This window comes from Phalangium opilio, unplaced genomic scaffold, assembly GCF_054372755.1.
Source record: "Phalangium opilio isolate 3A_F unplaced genomic scaffold, DU_Popi_V2 ptg000013l_1, whole genome shotgun sequence".
NCBI classification, from domain to species: Eukaryota; Metazoa; Arthropoda; class Arachnida; order Opiliones; family Phalangiidae; genus Phalangium; species Phalangium opilio.
Window position 1 is genome coordinate 5611681 of NW_028324148.1, and position 20219 is coordinate 5631899.

Here is a 20219-nt window from a genome sequence, read left to right on the forward strand (position 1 = left end):
TTTCACCATAGAAATTAACTTTGTGTTTTTGAAAATTTCCTTTGATAACTTCCTTTTAAGTGCATTTGATAACTTCATGTCGAAGTAAAAACCATTCCCGAGAAGTTTTCCCCTTTTCAGCGCCCCTAGGTTTATCTGGGCAACGACTCTTCAATAGAGAATGAAATGGAAAATTTCTCGGGGATTCACCGTCTTAGCTTGCCTCTCTTAAGCCCCTCTCTTTTTGTATGGAACCACTGTGTAAAGAAAAAGGCAGTCTTGAAAGAAACTTTGTAGCGAAAGGAGCTAAGAATTTTTAACCGAAATAAATTTCTTTTTTTTGTTCATGTTTTACTTTAAAAATAGACTAATTCTTTTAAATAAATAATCCCCGAACCAACTTTAGATAAATTCAGTGTATAAGTTTAAAGCGCGCAATATGGCTTTATTTCATGGGGAGGCAGAGTATCAGACAAAGTGATTTCCCGTGACTCAAAGTTTGTTTTATTACTGGATGATGGCGATAACGTTATGGCTGATAAGGGATTCCTTATTTCTGATTTATTGAAACCTAAAAATTGTACGCTTAATTTACCTCCATTCCTAAAGGATCAAGCTCAGTTCTCTGAAAAAGAAATTATAGAAACAAGACGAATTGCAGAAGTTAGAATCCACGTAGAACGAGCTATTGCTAGGGTTAAAAAATTTCACGTTTTTGATGGTACAATGCCAATTACTATGGCTAGAATCACTAGTAGCATGTTTGCTGTGTGCTCATATTTAACAAATATATATGAGCCATTAATTTGAAACTATCTGTAAATTTATCACAAAAGTATCACATGTTTAATCACAAACTATTTGACTTTGTTACAAACTAGGAAAGGAACAATGTATGTTTTAAAAAAATGCACTAATTTTGGTAAAAGTTGTTCATCCCAAAATGTTTCATTAAACAAGATTCTTTCCCTAAAAAGGCCACCTTCTTGAGCTTCCGTAAAAGCGACAAAATCTGCCCACTTCAGATTTTTTACTGCCATTTCTCCTTGTATTTGACTATAATAATGTGATTTTCTATGCAGTTGAATTTTCCCATCTCCTTTCTTCAAACAAAAACTTGGGAATAGAGCTCGGCATTTTCGATCAATTATCCACAAATTGGTGGATAACCGATTATTTATAAACAAATTTGTGGATTATAATACGATTTAACATGTAAGTTCTGTGGATAATTTTCGGGTATGGATAAAGATAAAATAAAGTGGATAATTGATCGAAAATGCCGAGCTCTACTTGGGAACGTTTCCACAATGTCCGCTATTTCCATTTTTGATATGTTGGTTCCTTTAATAAAGTTGGGGCATTTTATTTCAAGAACGCCAATTGTTGTTTCTTCTGGGTCAGTAATCAAGCCATCTCCACTGGCTCCAATAAAAGAGTAGGATTTCATTAAAGTAAAGCCGCTGGGTTCCACTTTTACATTAAAAAGTTCTTCATAGAGTTGCCGAGCTATTGGCTCAAGTTTTCTTCCTCGTAAGATAGCTGGTGGTAACCTTGCATAACCTAAGATAAAATAAAACAAGGAATATGGCCTATTTTCTTAACTTGCATTTGTAAAATATTAGGATTTTTAATTTACCTGTCTAGTTTTGTTGGATTTAATATATTATCGACAATCGAAGTTGGAAATTTTTTCTCACGGCACGCAAATATTATACCAAAGTTTGAGCTTGAAAGTCTGGCAACTTTCATGGTTTTCCAAAGATAACATTCTGATTGGTTAATAGTCTCCTTTTCTATATAGTCAATAACATCCTGAGTTGTGGTTTGATTTTTCACGAACTCGTCGCGCAGATCCTCATCCACATCTTTGTTTATCAAAGCAGCTGTTAAGAATATTATTATGACAAAGATTTGAGTTTTAATAACTTCTCCTTATTACTTACAAGGCCTGTAAACTAAATTCATTGCTCTTGTCTTTAATACATCTGCCTCACACTCAACTGAAGACCGAGTTTCGATATCAACTACTACTGGCGCAGAGATTGAAGATATTTCAAGATCATTATCCAAGTCCCAAAAATGTTGAGCTCCAGTTTTTGGATAAATTTCTCGGAGATCCATTATGTTCTTTTTAATTCGCTTCCTATCTGGTGATCTATCATTCGGATGTCTTGGGTCAAACGTTGAATAGTCAAGTTTATTGCCAACGGGAACTTGTTTTTGTTCATAGTCCAGCTTTGGCTTATTCCATGAAATTTCAGATAAGGGTTTGCAATCAACCTTTCTTATTTCGGTGCATTCCACGAACAAGGCAGAGATGTGCAAGAAACCTCAAAACCTTCATCTTCAATATTTGCGTATTTCTCCAACAAAAGTAAAAGAGCACCAACATGGCTACAGGTTCCAGATTTTCTAGATAGGAAGTGACACTTTAAATATAAGGTATTGCTGGCAATGAAAGTGAGGCATCATACCCTACTACACATTCGCAAGCTCCACCGCAGATATGTCTATCAAGGGAATCTAGTACAACGACAACTCTATAACTTTCTGATTTCATGGATGGATAGCAGCTGGATTTCACATATAAAAAGTTATTGCAGACCTAAGTAAAGATAAACGTGTTAAAGAGAATATATAAATATATATATATAAACATGTTTGCAGCTTACAAGACTAGTTTCAATTCCGTTAATGACATCCTTTGCCACAAGGTGGGCAACAGATTTGTTAAACCCCTTAAACTGCTTTGTGCTAACATTGTCAATTAGTGATCTTCGTTGAACGAGGTAATCATAGATATCAACCACTGTTATTTTGGGAATAGTAGATGGGAGTGGATTTTTCCTCCAATTAGTCACTTCGTCGGGTTGAGGAGCATCTTGTCCACATACAGCTGTTAAAGTTTCAGCGAACGTCACAAAGTATGTTTATAAAAAAAGAACTAAATACAAGCTGGGCCACTCAGGAATCAGAAGTACTTGTAGATGTTACATACCTTGGAAATATTTGTTAGTGCCCAAGCTAAGAAATAAAACCCCTTTTCTCTTCTTATTATTTTTAGCAATCGGGGTTGATGTTGTTGGAATTCCTCGGCCAAATAAACTATGACTATTATCCAGTTCCCCACACGATTCTCGTGGCTCAATGCCTGGCTCGGCCAAGCCAAGGCTTAGGTCATTTTCGTTATCTAACGCTCTATTTTCCTTGCTTTGCTCCAATTTCTTTTCAATTTCCTCGATATAATCTCTCTTTCTCCATTTACTTTTAAATTTAATGCTGAAGCTACCGCACAAAACTTTTAATTTTGGTATACTTAAGTGGGTAGGATTTTCACTATTTTTTCCGAACTCCCCGTGGCCTAATTAGTCAGAATCAAGTGTTGGTTGAGTTAGTTAAGTAAAGTAAAATCCTACACCATTATATGGCTAAATATTTAAAAAAACAGGCAATACCAATGGCTAAGAGAAAGCTCGCGGATATTACGCACTCAACAACTGAGAGTAATATAGTAATTAATGAATCTTCAAAATCACCAGCGAAGGTGGAGGTAGAGAATATTCCACACCTTTTTAAATCCCCCAGCCGACAAAAGGCTAGATCTTTGGTAAGAAATATATATAATTACTAAGCATCATTTACTTACTTATTTGAATGAATTAATGTATAATAATTAATTACCTTTCTTAAAAATAGGACTCAAACGTATCAGTATTTAAAAATATCCAAACTGAATCAATAGGAATTCAGTCTGTTTTACATCCAAGTAGTATTTCAAGAGGCATACAAGTGTCTGTCTCTTCAAAATCAAAAACGTCTGCTACACAAACTTCAAAAAATCAAATTAATAGAAGTATAAATGAGGTAGTTACAAATTGATTAGAGACCAATATAACCATATTAAAAATTCTAGGCTGTCAGACTCTTCCCTTAAGCTTACATAAAAGTACCCAGACGAATATGCAAAATGATGTTTTTGTGGAAGAACTAATTGCATCTCGTACTGAAGATATTTACGACTACGAAGAAGAGTTCAATGACGATCCTGACGATGGGGAAATAATAAATCTATTGGATACTAGTTACAATCCTTCTTCGGTGGGAGATAAGTATAAAAAGGTTTAATTTGAAAATTGTTGGTAGTTGTTCTAAATTTTTTTTTAAAAAGGTTCAAGGCGGGATCAAAGATCATATGAGGATCCCAAATTCATTGTCTTCGAAGCAGCCCTACTGCAACTTTTTGTTTTTTGCACCCAGTGCTTAGCTAAATGCACAGCTGGGACGTCAATTTCTGGTACTATGATCACAGTCCGAACAACCTCTCCCAATAATCACTCCACAACATGGCGCAGTCAACCGTTATATGGTCAAAAACATTGGGCAACATAATAGTAGCGGCAGAAATATTGTTTTCAGGGTTAAACCCCGAGAAAGCATTACGCATGCTCCGTTTTACAAACATTGCAATGTTTGACTTACGAACGTTTTTCCGCATTCAGAAGGCTTATCTTTTTCGAGCCGTAGAAAATGTAAGAATGTACAGACTGTTAAAAAAGTCTTTGCGCGTTGCGTTTTTCGCACATATTTTACTATATTTCAAAAGCTATTCAAGCTAGCGCTCTGGAATAAAGAGTGTTGTAAAAGTTTTTCATTCCTCTTTCATATTTTACCCGTTCCACAGTTGTCCTTTGCATTCTTATACCGGAAACCGGAAATGTCAAAATTATCAACTTTGAAAATATTGATTTCTCGAGGATATAAAGGCAATTTTCGGATTGCTTGGGGTCGATTCATATTTGAAAAGTTTTCACCAAATTCAATTCGGATGAATAGGTCACGAGTAAACAGCCTTTATTCAAAATCTGACAAACTTGGTTAGAGTGGCGATAATTCATAATCGAGTATCGAATCTTTGTCGTAATAATGCTTGTTAGATGTTATGGCACCTTATGCGTATATATATATGATTGGACTTGTGGCGCAATACTTTGAAACAAATCAGAGGTTCATTAAAGGGATGGTGAAGTGGAAAATAAAGTAATTTTTTATTGATTCTTCTATAAGATCAATCTGCATAGTGAAACCTCCAGGAAATAACACCGAACGATACGATTAGTTTGAAATTTCATGGATAATTTTAAATAGGTATCTCCGACCAATCGCGTAGCGCCCCGCCTTTTTATCAACCATTTTCTCTTAGCACGCTCCGTGTTGAATAAATTTATCGCGAGATTTGAAAAAATTTGCACGATGTGACAATTGTGGCGCGAAACATGGAGTGCGCCACGAGAATTTTGTTAACAAAAAGGCACGGCGTTACGGGATTGGTCGGAGTTCCTTATTTAAAACTATTCTAAAAATTCTAGCCTAATTTGAATATTAAAATCAATGGGAGGTATTTCCTAAATTTTTCATTGTGCAGACTGGTCTTATAATTAGTAGAAGAATCGATAAAAATAACTTTAATTTCCACTTCCCCACCCTTTAAGAGAAAACTCGCGTCTTTTGAAGAGGATAAGCGGTTTGAAAATATTGTTATTTGGGCCATGATATCATAATATTTAGAACTCATATTAATTACGTCTAGGTCTTCAGCCCGATTCATTGCAGCCTAGTGAAAATCTCATTCATGATGGCATATGCGCTTCACGAGATCCCTTCAAATAGACATATTAGACTATTCCATAAAAGAAATAACTTCAGAGGAGATGGCTTCTATGCTAGGAACGTTCGCTACGCGATTGAGCTTCGCTAAACGGAGCCTGGGGTTGCCCATAGCCTCCCGCGTTTAGCGCAAATGTGAGGCCATTGAAAGATTTTTATTTTAGAAACAGGAATAGGGAACAGAGTAATGTGGGCTCGAGTCAAAGTCCCGGACCCCCTTCCTCGGGACGGTGGGATTTGAAAGAAGAGGCTGGTCATAGCGACAAAGGTAAAAAGGAATTACGTATTTTTCGCCGTCCCCGTCAGCGACGTCATCAAAACGTAGTTTAATTGAGCCAATCTGAAATTTTAAATTTTTTATTACGTGTTGGAGGGAGGGGCTCTATACTGGGCTATGAGTCGGACTGAATTAAACGCTAACCGTTCTCTTTTCCTACCTCTAAAATTAAATCTTCTCTGTTGAAGCTTAATAATAAAGCCGACCAAAACCAAAGCATGGGCAAAGGCGTATTTCACAACTGACGTTCAAATGGAAAAGCCTAAAAATTAAATGATAAAAAATGAATGCCGGTAAGAATGATCACAACTGAAAATAACAGCTAACAGCTAAAACTAACCCGAACGGTAAAAACTTGAAGTTGGTCTCTGCGCTGCTGGTCTGCTACTCCTTTCGTTTAATTTCTATGGCAAAAATACTAACTTTGGGAGGTATTGGGATATTAGGCCATTTTGTGTTTTAAGACTTTTATTGTGTAGGAAAGAAAACGACCCTGTTTAAATAAACTTTGGATAATTTTTAATATTCAGTTAAAAGTTGAAATTTATTTATAAAATTTGGACGAAAAGTTTCAAATAACAAGACTTCCTTTGAGTTTCAAATTGAAGAATGTTCGTCTGCTTTATTGAACTATTTTATACAAACAAAACATTCACTTTCAGTTTCAATTCTTGCTTGATATTTTATTCGAAATCCCCTAGCCGTTAAAGGAAGGATGAAGAGGAAAAAAGAGTGATTTTTTGATCGATTTTTCTTATTATAAGACCATTATATGCACAGTGAAACATCCAGGAAATACAGTCTCCGAATGATTTTAAAATTCAAATTAGGTTCAGATTTTAAAGATAATTTAAAAATAAGCACCACTGACTAATAGCTTAACGCCCTGCCTTCTTGTTAACAAAATTTCCGTTGCACGCTCTATATCTCGCGCCACGATAGTCACATCGCGAGCAACTTTTATTAAATCTCGCGATAAATTTCATTCGGCATGGAGCGTGCCACGAGAATTTTGTCAATAGGAAGGCAGGGCGTTACGCGATGGGTCGGAGGTCATTATTTCAAATGTTCCGTAAAATCTTAACCTAATTTGAATCATTCGGATATATTTCCTGGATGTTTCACTATGCAGAAAGGTCTTATAATTAGTAGAAGAATCGATAAAAGATTATTTGATTTTTCATTTCACCCTCCCATTAATTACACTCTTAATCGTATTCTAAAAGACAGACATAAACTCTAATGAAATTAGGAGGTAAAGCATTGTAATATTAAAAATAGAGATCCGCCCTGTTCGCTGGTATTTTTTCTCCGTATGAGTAACCAGCCCACGTCGTGACCTGTATTAATATTAATAACCTGATAATTATTCTTGACTAACTTAAAACATTGTTTTAGTGTATGGTTTCAGGATCAGCAGAACAATTGCCCAGCCCATACGTCCGGACTCGTTGCAAGATTTCTGGAGAACGAAGGAATTGACGCTTTGGATTGGCCCGCTCTCTCGCCCGACTTGAACCCGATTTAGTGTTTATGTCTGTCATTTAATAAAAGATTAAAGATGTGTTTGAGGGCTAAGGGAGGTTAAGTAAAATATCAAGCAACAATTCAAGCTGAAAGTGACTGTCTTGTTTGTATAAAATAGTTCCATAAAGCACACGAGCATTCTTCAATTTGAAACTCGAAGGAAGTCTTGTTATTTGAAAATTTTCGTCCAAATTTTATATATATTTTTCAACTTTTAACTAATTATCAATAATGATATTAATAGTTATCCAAAATTTCTTTAAAAAGGCTAGTTTTCTTTCCTACACAATAAAAGTCTTAAAACACAAAATGGCCTAATATCCCAATACCTCCCAAAGTTAGTATTTTTGCCATAGAAAATAAACGAAAGGAGTAGCAGACCAGCAGCGCAGAGAGACCAACTTCAAATGTTTACCGTTCGGGTTCGATTTAGCTGTTAGCTGTTATTTTCAGTTGTGATCATTCTTACCGGCATTCATTTTTTCTTTTCATTTAATTTTTAGGTTTTGCCATCGGTAGCTTTGAACGTCAGTTGTGAAATACGCCTTTGCCCATTTTTGGTTGCGGTCGGCTTTATTGTTAAGCCTCAATAGAGATAGATTTAATTTTAGAAGTAGGATTGGAGAACGGTTAGTGTTTAATTCAGTCCGACTCATAGCCCAGTATAGAGCCCTCCCTCTAACGCGTGATGAAAAGTTTAAATTTTCGTATTGCTCACTTAAACTACGTTTTGCTGACGTTGCTGACGGGATCGGCAAAAATGCGTTATTCCTTTTTACCTTTGTCGCTTTGAAACGCCTCTTCTTTCATACCCCTCCTTTCCATGGAAGGGGGTCCGGGAATTTGACGCGCTCCTAGATTACTCTATTCTCTATTCCCACTTCTAAAATTAAATCTATCCCTGGCCTCACATTTGTGATAAACGCGAGAGGCTATAGCCATCCTCAGGCTCCGTTTAAAGAAGCTCAATCGCGTAGCGAACATTCCTAGCATAGAAGCCCTCTTCTCTGAAGTTGTTTCATGTATGGAATAGTCGAATTTGTCAATTTGAAGGGATCTCGTGCAGCGCATATGCCATCATGAATGAGATTTTCACTGGGCTGCATTGAGTCGGGCTGAAGACACAAACGTAATTAATGCGAGTTCTAAATATTATGATATCATGGCCCAAATAACAATATTTTCAAACCGCTTCTCCTCTTCAAAAGACGCGAATTTTCTCTTAAAGGGAGTGGGAAGTAGAAAATAAAGTGATTTTTCTATGGATTCTTCTACTAATCATGAGACCAGTATGCATAAGGAAAAATTCAGGAAATACCTCCCATTGATTTTAATTTTCAAATTAGGTTAAGATTTTAAGAATAATTTCAAAAAAGGAACTCCGACCAATCCCGTAACGCCGTGCCTTTTTGTTAACAAAATTTTCGTGGCACACACCATGTCTCGCGCCACAATTGTCACATCGTGCAAATTTTTTCGAGTCTCGCGATAAATTTATTCAACACGGAGCGTGCAAAGAGAAAATTGTTGATAAAAACGCAGGGCGCTACGCGATTGGTCGGAGGTCCTTATTTAAAATTATTCATGAAATTTCAAACTAATCGTATGGTTCGGTGTTATTTCCTGGAGGTTTCACTATGCAGATTGGTCTTATAGAAGAATCAATAAAAAATTACTTTATTTTCCACTTCACCATCCCTTTAATGAACGTCTGATTTGTTTCAGAGTATTGCGCCACAAGACCAATCATATATATACGCATAAGGTGCCATAACATCTAACAAGCATTATTACGACAAAGATTCGATACTCGATTATGAATTATCGCCACTCTAACCAAGTTTGTCAGATTTTGAATAAAGGCTGTTTACTCGTGACCTATTCATCCGAATTGAATTTGGTGAAAACTTTTCAAATATGAATCGACCCCAAGCAATCCGAAAATTGCCTTTATATCCTCGAGAAATCAATATTTTCAAAGTTGATAATTTTGACATTTCCGGTTTCCGGTATAAGAATGCAAAGGACAACTTTGGAACGGGTAAAATATGAAAGAGAAATGCAAAACTTTTATAACGCACTTTATTCCAGAGCGCTAGCTTGAATAGTTTTTGAAATATGGTAAAATATGTGCGAAAACGCAACGCGCAAAGACTTTTTTAACAGTCTTTACATAAATTATATACAAAATTTGGAATTGCAGCTACAATTAAACTATATATTTTGGTTTCTATTTAGGTTTGGACTAATGAGCAAAGAATGTTACTGGACTCTTTGAAAGGAAAAAACCTAGTTATTGGTGCTGATGGAAGATGTGACAGCCCTGGTTTCTGCGCCAAATATGGCAGTTACTGTTTTTTAGAAAGTGGAATTTAAAAAGTGGTACACCTTGTTATGCTGCAAGTATGTGTTGGATTTTTTAGGTGTTCGTAAAACAATTAATTTACATTTTGATTTAACTAACAAATACGTAGAGCAATGCAGTAAAGAACAGCGTAGCAATGGAGTTAGAAGGCTGTAAACGTGGACTGAATTATTTAAAAGATCAAGGTTTGAAAGTCGCTTACATGGTGACTGACAGACACAAGCAAATCAGATGCTATTTACGAAACCACCATAAGGAAATTGTTCACCTCTTTGATGTTTGGCATTTGGTGAAATGTAAATTCATTTTGGGGCAGTTGACAAGTTACATCACGTAAAAAGTTTGATTTTTTGACCTCCCTCGTCACATGTATCTAAACCTTTACCCTAAAATTGCATAACAAAAATCTTACCCCCTCTATCAAATTGAACTAGCCAAAACTAGTGGTCGGCGTTTGGACAAGATAATCCACAGAATTTTGGTTAATCAGTTATTCATGAATAATAATCAGATAATTATTCGTGATTACATTACATTAATCATAGACTTCCCGTGGATAATTTCAAATTATGAATAAAGATAAAACAAACAGATATTATCCTATCCAAATGCCGACCACTAGCCAAAACTATCAAAATGTGGAATTTTTCCAAAAAATTACTCTTCTTTTCAGTATGAACATGAATTAGTGAAGGCCCCCTCAAGCCCTGCACGCGTGACGTAATTTATGAAGGGCCCCTGATAATTAAGATGAAATTTTAAAAAACGAGTGGGATCACAATTTACTGTTCATTATAGCTGTGAAAAGCAAAATTGCAGCAGCGTGTGGAAAAAAGACTATGGCAATTTTATTAACTTGGAGTAAAAGTATCCAAAATCATCTTTATTGGATAGCTAATTCAAGTGGAGGGGTCAGTGAACTCATGCAAGCTAAATGGCAATCGATTTTACGGAATGTCTTGAACTTACACGAGGGACATGAACCACCTTTTGAGGCTTGTGCTCATGAAGAGTTGATTGGGGAAGGACCCAGAAAATGGATGAAGGCAGCGAAAAAGCCATATATTGCATTATCAGCCATTGTTAAAGACCTCAAAACAGACATTGGTCAACTGGCTTGGGTATGCCAAACTTCATCAGTTGAAGCTTTTCATGCTGTAGTTATACTATTTGCACCTAAACATACATATTATTCTTTTCATGGCATGAGAGCTCGGTAAGAATTAAATTTTAGAAAGTAACTTAAAAATACAATGAAAAGTACCATTATTTGTAGGCTTCTGTTAGCAGCGCTACACTACAATGAAAATTCAACCAAAATGCAGGCTATAACAAAGAATGGGAAACGCAGTTGGAATATTTTCTTTCCAAAATTTAAACCTGGAGAATACTCTGTAAGACCAATCATGACAGCATCAACCTTTGGTAAATATACATTTAATCATAATTGAAAATTAGTAATGTAAACTTATTTCAGAATATGTTGAAAATCTTATGGAAATGGTGAGTATATCGGCAATAGCAGAAACGTATCAACAAGGGAACGGAAGGAGTTGATTGGAACTAGGTGAAGCACCAGAACCATTAACTTCTAAATATGTGAAACCTAACAAAGATGATGCGGTGAAAAGCTATGCAGACGCTAAAAGATTTTGAAGGAAACATTTGTATCATTTTTAAGATTAAAAAATATGTGATACTCGTAAATAAATAATTTGATATTTTAATCAACAAAATAAACGAAGTCCCAATAAGCCAGCATGAATTCATCAATAAAGTCTTTGTCTTCGTCGAAGGGCAGGAATAGGTTGGAAACCACATTACTCGTCGGAGGGAAAAGCAGATCTAACTTTTACAACCACACAGCTCGGTATCGGTATTCTTCTATTTGGTAAAAACCAATAGATCCATCTCATGAATCGACGATAAGCAAGATATCTATATGTTCTATAAACATTTAAGCATACAGTTATGGCATGACAAGGAATTTAATAATGTTAACTTACTCGTGTATCAAACCTTGAGGGGGTTCATTTATTTCTCTTCCTTCGGGATTAACGAATTCCAAGTACGCAAGCCTTAATTGCGGTTGATGGATACATGTACCATAAAATTCATCATGCTGGGTTATACATGTACCATGGATAATCTCTTCGTTTTCTTCTTCCTGCTCTCTACAACACACACTTTCCACTATTGTGTCCATCCTTTGGCAAGATCCGCATGTACACCTATAATGGCCAAATTTTTAGCACAACCAACAAACCTAGCTAATGTACCAGTCCGTGTTTTCAAGTCCATTAATGTGAGCTTCATTTGGTTGTAGGCCTATTTCTTCATTTTCATCTATCTCTGACGATGCTAGAGGTTCAAATTGATATGGTCTTATACCATGAATTTGACCAAGGCCTAACGTGCCACCCATTGCTTCGGCATCATCAGAACTCTGAGACGATGAAAATAAGTTTTCATAAGGGTCTTCTTCATCTTCCGACCGATTAGAATAATATATATAGGAGCCCGAATCAGTTTCAGAATCAGACATTATTATAATCACGCTAAATAACTGATTTTAAGTGAAGAAATGAGTCAAATGACACTGGAAAAATCTTAGAAGCCACCGTGACTCCGTGAGTCACGTGCCAAAAACAACCTATCAAAATAGAGAAAGAAGCAAACCAATCGTGTTTAGTTTGATCACATACGTCATTTTAAACCACGCCTACAACACTGAATTCAAATTGACCCAAACGTTGTACTAAATTTAATATCGCTTATTCCCTAAATTAATAATATTAAAACATAAAAAAAATCGCACAGGATATTTAAATCTTATGAAACTATTATTTAGACAAGAAAGAAACAACTTTGAAAAATGACTGTCAGTATTCCTTTAACTGTATTTTATTACTTTTACTTCTTTTATTGAATCAGCTAGGAGCTACTACCCTACTACATTACACTGGCATTATAATCTAAACTACCCATTGCAGGGCCAAATTAATTGGGGGCGAGGGACACCCTCCATAGGAAAAGCATTACACCTAACTTTGGATGCTCATAACTTTGGTTCTACTAGAGATTGGGAGATGCCCTTTGAGTAGTCCTATTTGCCCCCCCATCCTACCATAGCAAAAACTTGGGGATCGAGTAGAAACGAGCCGAGTAATTTAGAAAAATGTACTTAAACATACCCTCCATAGGAATAGCATTACACCCAACTTTGGAGGCTCATAACTCTGGTTCTACTAGAGATCCGGGAATGTCTTTTGAGTATGTTATAGTCCTATATATATAATTAAATAATAGTATCTGAAAATTATTGGGTGTTTTCCAAAATGGGAGGGTAATTATAAGACTGAAGAACATGAAGTGGGATTGTTCTATGGGACTTCAGTCAATCTCGAGTCGAAAATGTTCAATACTCCTCTGCCCATTTTGTTCTACTTGTCATCGCTTACGAGTTACGAATTCGCTGTTCTACCGATGACCCCTTAAAATTAAGTAATAAACCTTAATATAATGCTGATTTAATAAAGGGGTCATCCATAAAACACTACAATTACAACTTGTAAACCCGTTTCCCTTAGGGGCAAAATGTCATCGAACATTTTCGACTCAAGTCTCAAAATTTTGAATAAAATCCGCCTTACTTCTACCATCCTTTATAAGAACAATCTCTATTTGTGGTCTGTATTATTTAAATATTTTCTAAACTAATTAATTTCAATTTAGATTATGAAAATTTTGAGTAATCACTATTGAGACGCTTTCCGATTATAATTAAATAACATTCACATTATAGGGTTATCTCGCTTCACTTATTTCTAAAATTCCATGAGTCATAATTTTTATTAAACCAATTTTCATTTGAGGAATATTTTACGTTTCAAAAACCGCAACTACTTTATACTCAATTTAAGATTAGTTTAATCATTTTTGGAGAAAACGAAGGTGTTGTTCAAGATGGAAGACTGCATAATGAAGGGGTATTTTCCATCCATTTCACGTAAAAATGTTTTACCTTCTACGCAAGTCCCTTCTGAGTCAAGAGTTCAAGGCGTCATACTGGGGTTATGAGAATTTTGGTTTGAGAAACATTTTCCTTCCAACAAATCTAAATTTGTAACATTTTGTGACCCCCGATGTTTTTCTCTTTAAATGAGTTCATAATTATCAGTATTTTTTAATTAGTGTGCTGATATCGCAGAAAAAATGATTGACATATTTCCATGTAATACTGAATATACATTAATATTTTGAATTATATAATTGTAATGTTATAAAAGGAATCTCCGTAATATTAAATTTAAATATATGCTGCGTGAACCCTTCAATATTGATCCCATAATGCCTCAGTTTCTTTGAAGATTCCAGTTTCCATTGCCATTTCGAGCAGCTGTAATTAAATTAATGTATGTTAGAAGATCTTATAACGTCTTGTTCTGAAAAAAAAACTGTTGAGTTTGCTATAAATATATCTAGGGTTACTTGTACTTAATACAAGTCGGTATGTAGTTATTAAAATAAAAGAAGGAATGAACCTAAGGAACCGGAGTCGTTTCATTTGAGTATTAAGGCCCGTTCAGATTACCCACCTTTAGCCAGCTGACAAATCATAGACTTGTCCGGCCGACTTGTCAAGCAAATAAGTCAAGTCAGGTCACTCGTTCACACCACCCAACTAGTCGGGTTGACTAAATTTGAACCACAAGAGGGCGCACAAAGCGGTAGATAATACTAGGAGTGATTGTTTTGGATTATAAATGAACTCATCCTCTCAAAGAAATTCGGTTAATTTAAGAGCATCAGAGCTATTCCAACAAAATTTCTGCAGTTCAGAACATAATAACGGTCAATAACATCAGAAGTATTATTTTTTGATGAAAAAGCATAAAAACGTAATAATTAACACATGTTAAAAATGACCAAGGCTCGAAATCGTTTTTAAGGATTTCAGCGACAATTAAATAATGGCCGCTACTCTCGGTTCACTCTCTTGAGCTAAAAAAAATCGACAGGTGTCCCATGACGTAGTAGTTCGCCTATTGTGATCGGTTTGCTCCGTATCTGACTTTAGTCGGTCCGACTCCAATCGCCTACCTGCCCGATTAAAATCCGAGCTTCGACCTGGCAATAGCACAGTTGGGTGAAACGTTCATATTTCCTGACAATCTGTCCTGACTGGTCAGTCCGGCTTTGTCAGCTGACTAAAATTGGGTAATCTAAACGGGCCTTAAGAAAGATTAAAGCTTTTTTAAGTAAAAATTATTTTCCAAGGCCAAAATGATGATATCTTCGGATCTACTGATACCAGGAGCAGATGACAAAGGAGTCTCGGACGCTAGCTTCCTTAATGTAGAGGGCAATGGGATCCGCGAACGTCACGGTTATTAACCAAAATCATTACGCCAGTGCCACCTCTCGTAGGAAATTTGAGCTTTATTTTCCAGCCAATAGCGTGGCTGCAAAGTCTCGAAAGGAGATCTGGGAAATCGCGTCTGGAGCCTCTCTTTAAAAATACGTATCATCTGCTTATAATTAGCCTAGGCTTAACGAGTATTAGAGTTTAAAAATGGATTTCAACGGCTTTTTAATCTTTTTTTTTAGACTAAAATTGATAATGAAAAGCCCAGCGAGTAACGTATGTACACCATTAGAAAACTAAAATGTGTTTCAGTGCCAATTTTTCTAAATTTTTTCTTGAATTAATTCATAGCTACAAGAGGCTGGGAAAAGAAATCGCTCACGATCTTTTAAAACCCAACAAGTTGGGAAAACCAAAATATTACCTCTCTGTGTCGAGAAGATTATACAGGGTGTTTCTGGAAAGTCTGGCACAAATTAACAGGCATGTTCCTTGGGTCAAAAGGAGACCGAAAGGTCCTATGACGTTTTGGGGTAAAGCGCTCCGTTGCGACGTTATGGGCTCTCAAAAGTAAGCCGAAAAACAAGGAGATTTTGCAGAATTGTAGCACTAGTATTGTGGTTTTGACCCAATTGTTTTCGATTATTGAGCATAAGGCAATGATCGAAATAAGTTCAAACCTAGTGGAAGACAATGAACGTGTTAAACGGCCAAAAGCGTTAATCACTTTGTTTTTATTAATGATTGTAATTAAAGGTAAGGAAAGTAGCTCAGATATCGGTTACTTGTTTGTTCAGATGTACTGGTAACTGACCAGTCTTTTATTCTTTATTTGAATTGGACACATTACTTTTACAATATTAATTCGAATGAACCCCTTAAGTTTTACAATATTACTTCGAATGAACCCCTTAAGTTTTACAATAATTCGAATGAACCCCTTAAATTTTACAATAAATCGAATCGAACCCATTAATTTTACAATAATTGGAATCGAACCCATTAATTTTACAATAATTGGAATCGAACCCATTAGTTTTACAATAATTGGAATCGAACCCATTAATTTTACAATAATTGGAATCGAACCCATTAATTTTACAATAATTTGAATAGAACCCATTAATTTTACAATAATTCGAATCGAACCCATAACATTTACAATAATTCGAATTGAACCCATTACATTTACAATAATTCGAATCGAACCCATAACATTTACAATAATTCGAATTGAACCCATTACATTTACAATAATTCGAATCGAACCCATTACATTTACAATAATTCGAATCGAACCCATTACATTTACAATAATTCGAATTGAACCCATTACATTTACAATAATTCGAATCGAACCCATTACATTTACAATAATTCGAATCGAACCCATTACATTTACAATAATTCGAATTGAACCCATTACATTTACAATAATTCGAATTGAACCCATTACATTTACAATAATTCGAATGAACCGCATTACTTTTACAATAATTCGAATGAACCGCATTACTTTTACAATAATTCGAATCGAACCCCATTACTTTTACAATAATTCGAATCGAACCCCATTACTTTTACAATAATTCGAATCGAACCCCATTACTTTTACAATAATTCGAATGAAACCCAATTACATTGTTCTACAAAAATTGTTCAAAATGGGCACCATCAACGTTTAAGCAAACTTGCGCGCGTACGCCATGAAGCACGTTAAATTACACACATTTAAGCCGTCTGTAAAAAACCTACAACTTCTGACGTTGAAAACTACCCTAATGTTTAGACCAACACAGCAGGGGGGAAATTCGAATTATTGTAAATGTAATGGGTTCAATTCGAATTATTGTTAATGTAATGGGTTCAATTCGAATTATTGTAAATGTAATGGGTTCAATTCGAATTATTGTAAATGTAATGGGTTCAATTCGAATTATTGTAAATGTAATGGGTTCAATTCGTATTATTGTAAATGTAATGGGTTCAATTCGAATTATTGTAAATGTAATGGGTTCAATTCGAATTATTGTAAATGTAATGGGTTCGATTCGAATTATTGTAAAATTAATGGGTTCGATTCGAATTATTGTAAAATTAATGGGTTCGATTCGAATTATTGTAAAATTAATGGGTTCGATTCAAATTATTGTAAAATTAATGGGTTCGAATCGATTTATTGTAAAATTTAAGGGGTTCTTTCGAATTATTGTAAAACTTAAGGGGTTCATTCGAATTATTGTAAAACTTAAGGGGTTCTTTCAAATTATTGTAAAAGTAATGTGTCTAATTCAAATAAAGAATAAAAGACTGGTCAGTTACCAGTACATCTGAACAAACAAGTAACCGATATCTGAGCTACTATCCTTACCTTTAATTACAATCATTAGTTAAAACAAAGGGATTAACGCTTTTGGCCGTTTAACATGTTCACGGTCTTCCACTAGGTTTGAACTTATTTCGACCATTGCCTTATGCTTAATAATCGAAAACAATTGGGTCAAAACCACAATACTAGTGCTGTAATTCTGCAAAATCTCCCTGTTTTTCGGCCTACTTTTGAGAGCCCATAACGTCGCAACGGAGCGCTTTACCCCAAAACGTCATAGGACCTTTCGGACTACTTTTGACCCAAGGAACATGCCTGTTAATTTGTGCCAGACTTTCCAGAAATCCAATGAAAACGTCGACCTTTTTGCCCTCATCCTTTCCCGCGCTTTACGCTTCCGCATTTCATCCTTACTCTCAACATTATCTTCCTCCATTTTACATACAAAAATTAAAGGCCGCGTCTATTTTGGCCCGGTTTCCGGGCGAAATTAGGCACAGACTATTTTGGCCCGGTTTTCGGGCCTAAATAGCTGGCATTGTAAAGATTGATATTTTGGCCCGGAAACCGGGCCAAAATAGCTGACGATTGAGGGTCAGCTATTTAGGCCCGGTTTTCGGGCGTCAAATTTTCCAGGTTATTAAAATAGTCGTGGTTCGAGCTACAACTATTTTGGCCCGAAAAACGGGGCTACCTTTTTCCAGGCCTAAATAGACTCGGCCGCGCGGGCCAACTATTTTGGCCCGGTTTCCAGGCTTAAACACTCTCTGTGATATAGGCCATATTTTAGCCCAATTTCTGGGCTAAAATATCTTCCAAATGCTTTTCAGTTATTTTGGCCCGGTTTTCAGGCCCAATGGGCACCACATTTTTGGGCCCAGTTTCCGGGCCTAAATAGTTACTCTTCAAAAAGATAGTTAATTTGACCCGAAAACCGGGCTAAAATAGCTTTTAGGCATTTGATAGCTATTTTAGCCCGGTTTCCGGTCCAAATTAACTCCTATTAAAAAGAGGGCTAAATTGGCCCGGAAACCAGTTTTAAATAGCTAAAAAATGTCTGAACGTCTGTAAACTATTTTTGCCCAGTTCCGGACCTAGCTAGTCCCAATTCAAAAGATAGTTAATTTTGGCCCGGAAACCAGCCTAAAATAGCCATTAAGTACCAGCCTTTTATAATAGAAATACTTTGGTGAAGATTGTCGGGATTTGAGATTTTGGTAAGGCTCGTATCATAGCCCATTTAATCAAGCGCTGTAGTTCGTAAAATCTGCCACTTTTTTTTTGCTCTGCGTCCGGGACTTGGCTATAGGGCTTAAAGCCATATAGCCAGATTATCGGCGGGAAATTCAAAGGAGCCGAAACTTGAAATGTTCTTTTGAAGGAGCTAAAATAATTTTTGTCAACATCTAAATTTCTTACAATGAACTTCATTTATTTACACCCTGTATAAGTGGTCTAATTTTTCGTATGTTGACGTCATCCAATGGCAATATTGGGGGCCGTGCACAAAGGGAGGTGTTTGGTCTGATCTTTTCCTCACTGTATAACGTTTGATAATGAAAACATCGGCTTCTGAAAAGGCCTACAATATTTTTAAATAATTTTTTCGTGACTTTGGCTATAATATTAAGTATTATACTCCCTTTGCTCCCTTGTATGACAAAAGGATCTCTGTGATACATTTACTTCTTGAACGTGCCCAAGGTCTCTGAGGAGGTAGGAAGGTGTCTAAATGCTCTTCTTGTAAAATTAGCAAATTGGCCCAAAAAGGTTTATAATTATTGGGCAACCCATTGTAACCAAACCTAACCTAACCTTAATTAGCACGAAGTGCCGTACTAGAGTATTTTATGGAATTGGAATATTGTGAAACTAAAAGAATGACCGTCAGAGACGACACAAATCGTAAATTAAAAGAAGTGTTCATTTGTAAACTTTGTTAATTAGCTTGTTCGAGCGTTACATCTTTTACCAATAAGACTAAATCCTTCAGTTAATATGTTAGTGTAGTGACTAAATATATTTATTTTCAGTTTTTACAGAAATAGAAAAGAACATGATAATTTTATCTTATTGATGAATTAATTCAATTCAACCGTTTCAGTATCACAGCGGAATTCGCAATACCATTCGTAGCCCTTCATGGGTTTTTTTTCGAAGTGCTAAGTGCTAACGCATGCTTCATGAAACCATTCGGAGCATCTGTCACATTGCATCATTCGGTCTCCGGTGTATGGTTTTCGGCAAACACAATAAACAAGACTGTGTGTGCTTTCGTGGCACACCTTTAAGGAACTTGGGTGCTTCGCTCGAATCAGGAATAGCGATAAATACTTCTTTTCCAGACAATCATGGAGATGTTTCCTCATAACATCATTTGCCGTATCGTATTGAATGCAGTCGGGCTCAGCATGTAAGCACATATTAAGAGCATTCAGCTACAGCGTGCGCCCCGCATTCTACCTCCAGTTGCTCGGTAACTTCGATGAATTTTGATCTCCAAGCTTTCAACGAGTGTATTTTTAAATTGTGCGCTTAATAGCGATACAAATTGTGGTAATCTCGAGATTCTGTGACTTAAGGATAGATATTTCAAAGAATCATATATGGAAATCGTAGCCACTTCGTCTTTGTAAAATCCCGCTGCGCAAATGAAATGTGAAGAAATGTTATAAATTTGGACAAAATATCCTTCGTTTTGCACCGT

General features: G+C 35.9%; 2 protein-coding genes across 2 annotated transcripts; both read right to left on the minus strand.

Annotated features, from left to right (window-relative positions):
• Positions 1–2745: 2745 nt before the first annotated feature.
• On the minus strand, positions 2746–3403 carry LOC149707942 (uncharacterized). The gene is made up of 4 exons (XM_089863845.1): positions 3399–3403; positions 2981–3267; positions 2790–2878; positions 2746–2757 (listed from the first exon to the last, which is right to left on the minus strand). Exons 1-4 carry the CDS (start codon positions 3401–3403, stop codon positions 2746–2748), a joined length of 393 nt encoding a protein of 130 aa, XP_089719971.1.
• An 8203-nt stretch (positions 3404–11606) lies between these two features.
• Positions 11607–12261, minus strand: LOC149707943 (uncharacterized). The gene is made up of 2 exons (XM_089862658.1): positions 11822–12261; positions 11607–11762 (listed from the first exon to the last, which is right to left on the minus strand). Exons 1-2 carry the CDS (start codon positions 12019–12021, stop codon positions 11636–11638), a joined length of 327 nt encoding a protein of 108 aa, XP_089718784.1. The 5' UTR covers positions 12022–12261; the 3' UTR covers positions 11607–11635.
• Positions 12262–20219: the final 7958 nt, after the last annotated feature.

What these genes read in the sequence shown, in the direction of transcription:
- LOC149707942 (XM_089863845.1), bottom strand. An exon ending in CACTAACAAATATTTCCAAG is followed by an intron (nt 2,879 to 2,980) that starts GTATGTAACATC and finishes AAACTTTAACAG; the next exon opens with CTGTATGTGGACAAGATGCT.
- LOC149707943 (XM_089862658.1), bottom strand. Translation starts at nt 12,021, where the DNA reads ATGGACACAATAGTGGAAAGTGTGTGTTGTAGAGAGCAGGAAGAAGAA. An exon ending in CCTCAAGGTTTGATACACGA is followed by an intron (nt 11,763 to 11,821) that starts GTAAGTTAACAT and finishes AAATGTTTATAG; the next exon opens with AACATATAGATATCTTGCTT.